This window comes from Centruroides sculpturatus, unplaced genomic scaffold (assembly GCF_000671375.1).
Source record: "Centruroides sculpturatus isolate CEXI.00-Female unplaced genomic scaffold, Cexi_2.0 scaffold742, whole genome shotgun sequence".
In the NCBI taxonomy this organism is placed as follows: Eukaryota; Metazoa; Arthropoda; class Arachnida; order Scorpiones; family Buthidae; genus Centruroides; species Centruroides sculpturatus.
The window spans coordinates 140,004-152,451 of NW_019385044.1; the positions used below are offsets into that span (position 1 = coordinate 140,004).

General features: G+C 33.4%; 2 protein-coding genes across 2 annotated transcripts in view; one reads left to right on the forward strand and one right to left on the reverse strand.

The window, feature by feature from the left end:
• The window catches only part of LOC111633830 (kanadaptin-like), a 30,125-nt gene extending 23,413 nt beyond the window's left edge, over positions 1 to 6,712 (reverse strand). The window contains exon 1 of the mRNA XM_023378465.1: positions 6,084 to 6,712. Within this exon, the coding sequence (XP_023234233.1) occupies positions 6,084 to 6,576 (493 nt within the window). The 5' untranslated portion in view covers positions 6,577 to 6,712. The remainder of the gene's footprint in view (positions 1 to 6,083) is intronic.
• Positions 6,713 to 9,297: 2,585 nt separating this feature from the next.
• LOC111633833 (G-protein coupled receptor moody-like) lies at positions 9,298 to 10,655 on the forward strand. Its single transcript, XM_023378467.1, has one exon. The coding sequence runs from the start codon at positions 9,386 to 9,388 to the stop codon at positions 10,484 to 10,486; it is 1,101 nt and encodes a 366-aa protein (XP_023234235.1). The 5' UTR covers positions 9,298 to 9,385; the 3' UTR covers positions 10,487 to 10,655.
• The last annotated feature ends 1,793 nt before the right edge of the window (positions 10,656 to 12,448 follow it).

Sequence of the window (12,448 nt, forward strand, 5' to 3'; positions counted from 1 at the left end):
AAAATGAAAACTCTACCAGAGGGCAACATATTCAAATCAGTAAAATGTAAAAATCCTGTGATGATTGCACTTGAACAAGTAATGCAGAATGGGCAGAAAAACTGATTTAAAAAAATGGTATGAAGATTGGCAGAATTAGTGTGTATATTAATTAAATGACATTTATTTTGAAAGTGCTCTCTGTAAATAGTTGTACTATTAATTTAATAAAAGTTACATTAAAACTTCTGCTTATTACCAACCAACCTTATTACATTCAATGCTTTATTAAAACTTCAAAGGACTTTGCAAATCTTACTAAAATATTCATATTAGCATTTAGAGCCATTTATATTACAATGTATTCAATACATTTGCTTTCATCTTCAATAATCTTTGCATTGTGGAAAGTATCTGGAAAGTAGACCTGCATATTCTCCAGATGTAAATATTTAAGGCATCCTTTCATGGCAATATATCAAAGCAAGAGTGTATCAAACCATCTCAAAGAATTTGGAGAAGCTCAACTACCAAGTGCAAAATCTTTGCTATTCTGTACAAGGACAAGATTGAAGTTGAAGGCAAATACAATGGTACCTCAGGTTACGAACGCCCCAGCATATGAAATTTTCAGGATACGACATGAAATTCGAACATATTTTTGCTCCACGATACGAACAAAACCTCACCATACGACGTTACATTAGTTCGCATTATTCATTTGTTTTTCTTACTACAGTTATTTTTTTAAATGTATTACTTGGCTTTAATTTGAGTATGTTTTTCGCGTTGGAACGAATTATTTGGTTTTACATGTAATCGTATGGGAAAAGATGATCCACCTTACGACATTTTCATGATACGATCTCAGTTTCGGAACGGATTAATTTCGTATCCTGAGGTACCACTGTATATTAAACAAATTATAATATAAACTGCAAGGTTATGGAGTTGATAAACCAAACCTCTAACTCTGACTCATCAAATTTTAGAAAGTCCAACTCTGATTCCTGCTTCTAAATAATAATTTAAAATATATTTTGATTATATTAACCCAGTATGGTATTTCATCACAATCAAGTGCTAGTTTTTAAGCATTTTATAATTAAATCATCCAGCATTCTTACTGCAACTGAAAATACTGATCTTTTTCAGAATTTTTAATTACCACCACTCTCATCTTCATCTACACACTAATACACAAAATGTTTACCATCTGTGGTTATATTAAAATATTCAAAAAAAACACTACATTTAGCCTTCGTTTTAGCCATTTGACAATAAAAATTTAGAATTAGCTAACAGAATATCTTCAAATATAAATTTCTGTACAGAAAATCAACAGTAATTACTGATATGGAAAGAAAGATTATGAAGTAGGAGATCATTATAAAATAGGATCTTCTATTACAGGAGGCTCCTACAATACAAGATAGGATGCTAATGTGCTTATTAGGAGCTTAATATAAAGTACAGTACATAATAAACACATAGGAGTTGGAGTTGTTCTGTTTTTATTAACTCCTCTGGCAACGAATTTGTTTCCAATTCTGATTCCACAGTCATGCTTCATTGTTCAGTTTTAATAAATCAACAGGAAGAAATGGTGTATTAACACCATAGATAAAAAAAGCTGCTGGAAAATTTGTTCCATAAATGCAAAGTTGATGACAATTTAGATATTATAGTAGAAATCTTTCTGGGACAAAGTATTGAGAAAGAAAAAATACTTAAAAATGAAACATTAACTACAAAAATTGCAGATTTAAATTAATACTTAATCATAGAATTCCTGATAAATACAATTTTAATGCCATTGATATTTAGAAAAGACATTGCACATTGTAAAATGTATGATATCTTCTCTAAGTAGCAATGAAGTTCTCATGGATATTACACAATCAGATAATAACTTTGTTATAAAAATTGGATAAGGCTGGGTGGTCGGGGACAGGATCTGGGATACTTGGGATAGATTACCCACAAAATTTCTGGGATTTTTCAATAGCTTGGATTGGATCCTTGATTCCCAAGAGCAGCAGGCCAACACTTAACTGCTTTGGCCATCTAGTCTCCAATTTTACTGGGATACTACTAAAATTGTGTCTATTGGGAGTCATTTGAAAAAGAGAAATTTTATTGATCGTTTGATTGTTAAAAAGAAGATACATAAAGGTTTATCAGATTTTTACTGGTAATGTATTCGTCTCAAAAATAATGCAGCTAACACTTGACTTAAGTTATGTATAGATCGGTTCTGTAAAAGTTTTGTGTAAATTGAAATTGTGTGAAGCAAAACTAACAATCATATGGAAAATACATAACCTTGGAACACATTACTCTATTTTTCATTAACTGTTACTCTCAGTTTACACAATTTCATTTTACACAAAACTTTCCCAAACAATTGACAAACTTATGTAAATTGAGAATTAGGTAAAGTTAAAAGAAATTTTTCCCACCAATGGCTGTTTGATTAATACCACTGAACACTGGTAGTTGGTTGTGGGTTCATGCCTGAAGCAGGCTGGTTACATTGCATTTTCCATGTTTTTGTCACATGTCTAACAACTAAACAGCGTCCAGTCTTCTGAAAGGAATATCCCTTGGCAGAGTGCCCATGTGTTCCATTGCCTTAACCCATTAATCATTAATAATACCAATGCCTTACTTAACCTATTAATCCTTTTTATTAATAATACCGATGTGTTTAATCAAGTATCATATGATAATTTTTATCTAGCAATAGCATGGAAAAATTACTTCTGTTGATATATAAAAGTTGCATTCAGAATAAACGAATGGCCAAAGCAGTAAAGACATCAACCCTTTTAATTCTGGGGAATCTGGGATCAAATCTGAGCAGTAAATGCCAGAAATTTATCAAGGGTAGCATGTCCCAGATATGTCAAGTTCCATCTCTCATTATCTGGCTATCCCTATTGTGGACCCAGAAAAGACCATCTATTACCCAATAGGCAGAAAGAATTAAAAAAACAAAATATTATATTAATTATCATTAATTATTTAAAAACACAGTATATTAATTTTAATGTAATCAAAATTGAATTGATTACATTAGTTTTGAAAATTATTATAGAAACTACTGATTTTTTATGAAATAAATCAACTAAATATCTAGTTAAATAAATGAATATTTAAATATTTTTTATCATCAATTTTAACAATTATTATGCTTGCTTAGCCAAAATATATTGGTTAAATAAACATTATATTCTATATGCGAGGAAATGTTTATACAAGAAATTCCGATCTGTTGACCTATATATAAAAATGTCAAGATGTCCAAGAATATCTGAATGTTTCAGAGATAATGTCAGTATTTTTTTTGTCTAGCCAACTAGGAAAATTTTTTGTCGACAATGCAGAGTTTTATTGGGCATAAGAATTAAAAAAAAAAAAAAAACAATGAATTATTCAGATCAGCAGTGCTATGATATGCAAACGCTTGTCATTAGTTCCAAATTTGTGTTGAAAGTTGCATCAAATGTGTTAAAAATCAAGTAAAAACAGAAACACTTTGCAAATCAAACAGGAAACACCCTACTTTGGCTTCCAAGTTGCCATAGCAACTGTCACTTGCTGCTGAAATTTCTCACCAAAAAGTCTATGGAAAAGTTTGTGATTTTTGCACATTCTACGTTCCATTTGAAAGTGACTTTTACATTTTCTAATTTTTGGGTCATCCTTGTACTGAGCTGATCAAAATGATATGTAACACATATAGGTTTGAACAAATTTAATACACTTTTGTTGGCCAACAAAAATTAAGAGACAATGAAAATATAAATGCATATAATTAAAATACTATAATACACAAAAATTTAATGTATGTAAAAATTGTAATATACAAAAAAGGTTCAAAGAATTTCATAATTTATTTCCTGTGATAGAAAGAACATACAAAATTTGCATATTAAATTTTTTCCAAATTAAACAACCCAATCTTGGAAGGAAATTAAAGCTTAATAAAAATATATATACAGGTATACCTCGCCTTACGTCGGTAATTGGTTCCAGGAAAACGACGTAAGTCGAGGTATGCCTCTATATCTATTTATGATAAATGAAAGCATTTTGCTCCTAATACTGTGTGGAAATGCCTTATGCTTTAACTATACTAAAGACTATACAGCACATCAAACACAAGACATTTTTCCCACAAATTCTCCAAGAAATTTAAATTAGGGCTCAAGACCGGCCAATTCATTATCATCACTTTCTTTCCTCTAATCGGGTTAAAGTTCAATAGTTTGCAAAATGTAGAAAGAGGCATCATCCCGTTGGAAAAATCTACTCTCGTACCCATAACTTAAAGCCAAAAGTAAGGTAGTTCCGAGAATTAAGGTAATTCAAAATGCAATGGTACTCACAAATTGACGGCATTTGGCTCGAAAGACAAATCAACCTTTTGGGTCAAATGCCACCAATATTAAAATAGTTACTAAATACTAATACTAAAATCATCCACCAAAAAGACGAATGAAGATAAATCTATGCTCTTTATGCTCTTTACTTTGATCACGCAAGTAACAAGAATACTCATTGGCATCATCCAAATTAAACTTAATCCGACAGCGCAGTTTTCTCATAATTTTTACACGAACCGCACTTAATTTATTGCATAAATGTCGAAGTGTTAAAACCGTTAATCGATTTATCGTTAGCATACACGCATCACATCCCACGGCAATTAAAGTTCTGTCGGCGACATCAACGTAACACGCACGTCAGTTTACCGATATCCCAAGAAAGAAATTAGATTATTTTTTTTTTGTCGGATTAAAACAAACGGCCGGACAACCGAGGCAGTCGAAACACCGATTCGCGCATCGGGTCCCCGAAAACTTCTACGAGCGGCTCGGTCCTTCGCCGTCCGGTCGCCCGCAAGATCCGCACGGCACAAAAAAAAGTCCATCCCGGCGCTCCGAGACGGAAAAAAATTAAAAAAAAAAAAAAAACGCAAAGGCATGAAAACTCGAAGAAACCTTTAAAAATACATACAGACCCGGCATTTTTTTTACANCGACGTAAGTCGAGGTATGCCTCTATATCTATTTATGATAAATGAAAGCATTTTGCTCCTAATACTGTGTGGAAATGCCTTATGCTTTAACTATACTAAAGACTATACAGCACATCAAACACAAGACATTTTTCCCACAAATTCTCCAAGAAATTTAAATTAGGGCTCAAGACCGGCCAATTCATTATCATCACTTTCTTTCCTCTAATCGGGTTAAAGTTCAATAGTTTGCAAAATGTAGAAAGAGGCATCATCCCGTTGGAAAAATCTACTCTCGTACCCATAACTTAAAGCCAAAAGTAAGGTAGTTCCGAGAATTAAGGTAATTCAAAATGCAATGGTACTCACAAATTGACGGCATTTGGCTCGAAAGACAAATCAACCTTTTGGGTCAAATGCCACCAATATTAAAATAGTTACTAAATACTAATACTAAAATCATCCACCAAAAAGACGAATGAAGATAAATCTATGCTCTTTATGCTCTTTACTTTGATCACGCAAGTAACAAGAATACTCATTGGCATCATCCAAATTAAACTTAATCCGACAGCGCAGTTTTCTCATAATTTTTACACGAACCGCACTTAATTTATTGCATAAATGTCGAAGTGTTAAAACCGTTAATCGATTTATCGTTAGCATACACGCATCACATCCCACGGCAATTAAAGTTCTGTCGGCGACATCAACGTAACACGCACGTCAGTTTACCGATATCCCAAGAAAGAAATTAGATTATTTTTTTTTTGTCGGATTAAAACAAACGGCCGGACAACCGAGGCAGTCGAAACACCGATTCGCGCATCGGGTCCCCGAAAACTTCTACGAGCGGCTCGGTCCTTCGCCGTCCGGTCGCCCGCAAGATCCGCACGGCACAAAAAAAAGTCCATCCCGGCGCTCCGAGACGGAAAAAAATTAAAAAAAAAAAAAAAACGCAAAGGCATGAAAACTCGAAGAAACCTTTAAAAATACATACAGACCCGGCATTTTTTTTACATATTTTCTAATTATTCAATTAAAAAAATTCATGCACGAGATGCATATTAATACTGACCTTTGGGATTCTCCTCACTCGATTCTAATCTAAATTGCAAGACGGCGTGATATCTGGAAACGGATGGATGTTCCAGAGTAATATCACTGCTAGTCAATCTACCAAAAACGGTGTAAGATCTATCGGATACGTCTACGGTAGATACTATGATGCCATTTTTCAGCACCTCGAAAGCGTAAGATTCCTTTGGCTTTCCACCCCATGAAGGTTCGACGTAAGGTAATTCGGTCTTTTTATTTTCTTTTACTTCCATTGAATCATTGGATTCTTTTTCCGCTTCGTCCAAATTCTGTTTGGTCATATTGAGTGGTTGTTCTTTGTCTAAAACGTTATGCTTTAATAACTTATTCCTGTCAATAATTAGTGGCATTTTGAACACCATTTTGTTGTTGTTCCCCGTTGGTTCAACGTAAGCCTTTTCTTCTGGTTTGTGCTCATCTTTGCACTCCTTCACTTCCACCTCTTTGGTGTTCGAATGGCAAGAATAGTCCATTTTTAATGCCTTTCTTTTAAAAAATATAAATATCTTGTGATTTAAACGGGAAATAAATATCGATCAAAATGGTTCTTCTTCGTAATCTCCATTATCAAAACAAAATTCGTCACAAAGTCGCTTCCCCGCGATCGCGGCGCCGAAGCGGCCATTATTTCAATTATTTAAATATACATACGTAAACGTTAAAACGGGGTGTTATAAATGTTTATTTTAAATTATTTAACGTAGGTGTAAATTAATTCAGGTAACTTAATTTTTAACTCTTTCAGCCCCGTGTGTACTAAGAGAACCTCTTTTAGTAAGCCCATTAATGGGCGGCCGGGTGGTAAGGGACGGGGACCGACGTATCCGGACGGACCTCCAAAAATTCATGGAGATTGTTCGACCCGTTAGCTTAGGTCGGGTCTTTCGCTTCTCTCATAACACTGTTCGGGAAGAAAGTCGGATCATTCCGGAACACTCACACTCGGACATAACATCACTCTATGCGAAGATATTTACCGTTTAACCTTCACTCGTCGAATACAAGTCTCTCACTCTGTAATTCAACAAATGAAACAACCCGAACACTCGCTTCCTACAAATCTAACCCTTGAGATCCTCGTCCCGGGAAGTGGAAATACCGATTTCAAGGATTAAAAATCTTTAAATTGGCGGCCGAAGAAACTCTGGCAATCACAATTTCCATCAATTAATTAAACACAATTTCGGACATTCGCATCATTAATTGATTTGTGATAACATTTTTCGTTTACAAATGAGAATTATATTTAATCGCGGGGTGTAAAATATTACAATAAGTGTGCGATCGGCCGGATTGCCGAGCGGTTAAGGTTACGGTTTACCGCTCTGGAGACCCGAGATCGAATCCAAACGAGTCGAGAAAGTTTATGAATTATCCTACGGGAGGTCGGAGTTTGTCCGTTCCATTCTGGGCCTAGCTAAACTCATAAAGAGATTTCCAAAAACGCCCTCTTAATGTCCACAAGATGGATCCTAGGGTCAAAAATACCTGTGCAAACCTTTATAAACGTTTTACAAATCCTCTTTATTTTCGACTCGAAAATTTCGAGTCCTGGCATATATATACGTTCAGTTACAAATTACTGATTTTTGTGGTGATATAAACGAGAATAATGCGTATTTATATTTTTAATATTAAATTAATTAATTGGCTATCCTGCTGCGAGCCATCGATTTCGAATCAAGAGAAATCAAGATCTACATTCTCAAGTGTTTTTTTCTTGGCAGATCCGAAGTTTGAAATGTAATTTATTATGGGTTGTATCACTCTGGATCGTCTTTCCTCATTTTTATTCATTCAGGACGACCCCATTATGGGCCATATCTGTTCGTAATGGTTGTAATTACGCTCATTGAGCTAATTCCTGCTTTTATTTCAAAACCATTCATTTAAAAAGGTAATGATTACCTACTGGGTAGATTGGCTTTATTAATTTTTATTCGTATACGGTAATGTAACACATGGGCGATCTGCCAAGGGAGAATCTTTTATGTGAAACTGGTTCCTATTTAGGTATTACTAACGCCAAGAAAACCCGGTAAACTCCACGTGGCCGAACCCACGACCAACTACAGTACCAGTGTTTGGTGGTTTTATCTAGGCCTACTCGGGCACTAGTGGGCCCAGCGATTCAACAAATTAATTACGATATAACAATAGAATTCATATAATGCTAGGCCCTTGCAAACGTAAACTAATCTAATCTTTTATAAGTTTATATAATGTAACGAGCAATTATTTAATGCCAGGCTGCAATTTTTAATCATAATTTTTAAATTTATTTAATTTAATTAAAAATATATGCTATCCGCCTGAAATTGGTAGTGTCTTGCCCCTGTACATAATACTTTCCATTAGAAACAGAGTCGTGACGTCATCTATCTAACACCTTACAGGGAAAAAATTTTTGAATTAAAATAACGTAACTTCCGGTTTGTATCGGAAGTTCGTATACAGTAATCGAGGCTTTCTGCCTCTAAGCTTTCCACACTGTTGTCGGATTTCATTTAATTCTCTTCTCGAGATTAAAGAAAGACAGACAGACGGACGACAGTGGAAATTTATAGGTCTACAATTTTTCAAATTGCAGCCCAAAAACCATATTACATGATAATATTGTACAAGGACTAGGCTATAGTAAGCCTATTGCTGTCTTAAGTGATGTGTCAAATATGTTGTGGGCCGGATAAAGCCCCGAGGGCCTTAGTTTGGGTGCCATTTGCTATAGATTATGCTACATAGACTTTTATGGTAATTCTGGAAATTTAATTTAAATAATTATTATCAATTAATTATTATCGATTTAAAAAAAAAAAATTAGTACAGATGTATTCACTTCCTTTCTTCATAAAATACACTAGAATACAAAAATGTACTTTATTTTTAATTATTATTATGAGATTAAAATGAAAAAAATATATATATAGAAAATCATTATGAGATCGTTATCATCATAAGTTATATATAGACATATTTTTTTTTATAAACTGTTATCTATTATTATCTTTAATATAATTCAGGTGATAAAATGTTCATATTTATAGATGTTTAAATTCATAAATAAAGGTTGAATATTTCACATATTTTTTAAATTCATTTCCATATTAATATATTCATTTTAGTAATAGAGACAGGATAAGCGGAAAAAGCTACAACAGTTCCTTCATAGGAAAATTATGCAATTATTTCGAACTGATAACGTTATGGCATTTGTTCTCTAACTACTTTTATGTAATTAATTGCCAGTGAAAGGTTGTTTCTTGCTTGTATTGTAATTCAGAAATGGCTACGATGGAACTAGAAAGCCCAATAGTGTCGAATATTTCTAAAAACCTCACCGATAAGGTTACATTGTTCCAGACGTATCCGTCGTCTTTGTTACACTTCGCTACAACTTGTTGCATCACTTATACTGTATTCGGAGTGACTGGTAACTTACTCACTATACTCGCTCTACTGAAATCACCTCGACTTAGAAATGCCACGTCAGTTTTCATCATAAATCTATGCATTGTGGATGGATTTTACTGTTCTTTCACCTTCCCTCTTGCAGCTTCGACTTTTATACACAAGTCATGGCCGTACAGTGATACACTATGCAAGATTTATCCCATGTTTCGTTACTCTAACGTTGGCCTTTCTCTCTTTACAGTCATCGCCATTACTATAAACAGATACGTTATTATTGTACACCCGAAGCGATACGATAAGATATACACAAAATACAACATCGCTATCATCATCCTCAGCATCTGGGTAGGTTCTTTTTTACTTTTAACACCCACAGCCTTTGGCGCTTGGGGTAGTTTTGGTTTCAGTTATAAAGTAAGTACGTGCACCATTCTAGAAAGGGGTGGAAAGTCTCCGAAAAACTTCTTGTACGCTATGGCATTCACACTACCCAGCGCCGTGTTTATATACTGTTACACTAGAATATATTTAACTGTTAGAAGATCTGAAAGGAACTTAAGAAGAAAATACGGTTTGGAGCAGGAAAAAAGCAAAAGTTATTGGTCAAAGTTATGCTGTTTCGGAGAAAAGGAAGAAGAAATTCAAATGACAAGCGAAGAGAAAAGGCAAAAGAAGAAAATTACAAAGGATCTTAAGTTATTGAGAATTATTTTAACTATTTTTATCGTTTTTATCATTTGTTATTTTCCGGTTGTTTTTGTGAAAATATTCAAGAAAGAGAAGAGTTTACCCGTTTTAAATATATTCGGTTATCTTTGCATTTACTTCACCGCCATCATCAATCCTGTCATTTATGTTGTAATGAGTAAAGAATACAGGAAAGCTTACAAGGTCTTATTCAATTGTCTGAATAGGAAGAGTGTTAACACTGAAACTAATAGTTCTGAGTTAACTTCAGGTATTTCAAAGTAGATATCAATTGAAGGACTGTTTAGAATAAAGGAAAACAATTTATCTAAGGTAAAGCTTGTTTTCCAATATAATTTGTAATCAGATTGTTAATTTTGTAATGTTTAATCTTACAGAAATGAGAATTTTGCATGTTTTTTTTCCCTATGAAAATTGAAGTAATAATAAAATATTTAACCATAATTATATACTATCAGGAGAGTACTCTGGAATTTTTATACATTTCATCGTAATTTTGATTTAATGTTGGATTAAAGTACAGTACTGTAATCGATAATTTGAAAGTACCAAGAGGGAGCGAGTGAATCATTCTAATTTCCTTCCTTTTGATTTCCTTTTTTTAACATTAAAACAAAGAAATAAATCGCCGAAAAATTGCAATAATTTTTGTCTACAATGTATCTATTCGGTTTGTTTGGTTTTATTCGATTACGGCAACGCGACGCACGGGCGATCTGCCGAAAATGTTTTATATGGAAAACTGGCCCCTATTTAGGTGTTACAAACGTGAAGAAAATCCGGAAAACACGTGGCCATCCCATTGGCCAGGCGCGAACCAACGACCGAACTTTCAGTGTTCAGGGAACGGAACCGCTTGACTACTGGTGGGTACGTAAAATTCATACAACAAGCAAAACATATGAAAATCCAAATACAATAGAAAACATTATTATTTTCCAAAAGCATCAAAATATACAAAGAAAAATATATTTCATACGTATATTGAGAAAAAAATTTAAATAGAACTACCGAAAATAAACAGCAAAAAAAAAAAGTAAAAATAAAATAAAAAATACCAGCAACGGGTTGCTTAACTTTTCCGGCAAAATTTGGGGAATCCATCTGTTACGATATTTTATTAAAAATAAATTTTATACTGTATTTTTAATTGATATTATAAAGTAGCAAAAAGCTTAAGTTTGAAAGTTTTATAAAAAATTGTAAATACGAATAACGAGTAAAATCGTCATAAATTCTGACCCAACTGGAGATATGACGCACGTCCACTCTATATTTTCCTGTACCCTCGACCTTTAACCACCAAAATTTAATAGTGCCAATCCCACTAATAAACAAACCTATCTGCAAAATTTTAAAAATTTTCGACAAAAAGCACAGAAGTTATTAAACTTCAAACAGAGTGAAGAAAATCATGCTCTCTCCCCACACACACACTAACATCCATACATACAGAAAAACCCCCGAAGTGTTTTGCATCTTTGACGTTTTAAAATCCCCCGAGTTCACCGATCGTCATACTTTCCCTTTGTTACATATAACACAGCCGGAAAAAGCCAGAAAAAGTTTGTATGAATTGTTTTCTTGCTCCCTGTTGGTCAATAGCCCTCATTTACGGTTTGAATGGATCCTTTGCAGATTTGTTCCTGTAAACGGCCAATTTGAGAAATTAAATATCCGAAATTGAAATCATCTACATTAAATTTCTTCAGTATATGTTATGGCAATCGTTACCAGTTTTAGGTGAATCCACTGTGTAGTAGAGGTTATGACGTATTTAAAAGAGATGCTAAAATAATGAGAACATATAATTTAGCAGTGTCCCTGGCTTATTCAAGCACTTTGACCTTTATCAGCCGAAACAAAATTAATCTGATTAAAGAACTACGAAGCAAATACTTTTATGAAAAAACGATTCTTGAGAATAACGCTCTAATAAGAAACGAATCTGTTGTTTTTTCGTTAATTATCCTTTTATTAAGTATTTTTGTAATACATCTTATTTTGTTTTATTGTTGAATTTTACTTATTAATATAATTTTATCTTTTTAGATGGAAAATGGATTTCAAGACATTCGGCAATTCGGAATTTGCAATTTGGAACTGCATGAAAAGCTAAAAGTACAAATATCTTACGAATTTATTTTCATCATAAATTAGTTTTTGTATAATAAATTTAATATTAAATATTAATCTTTTGTCAGACATTGAATTTTATACAAACTA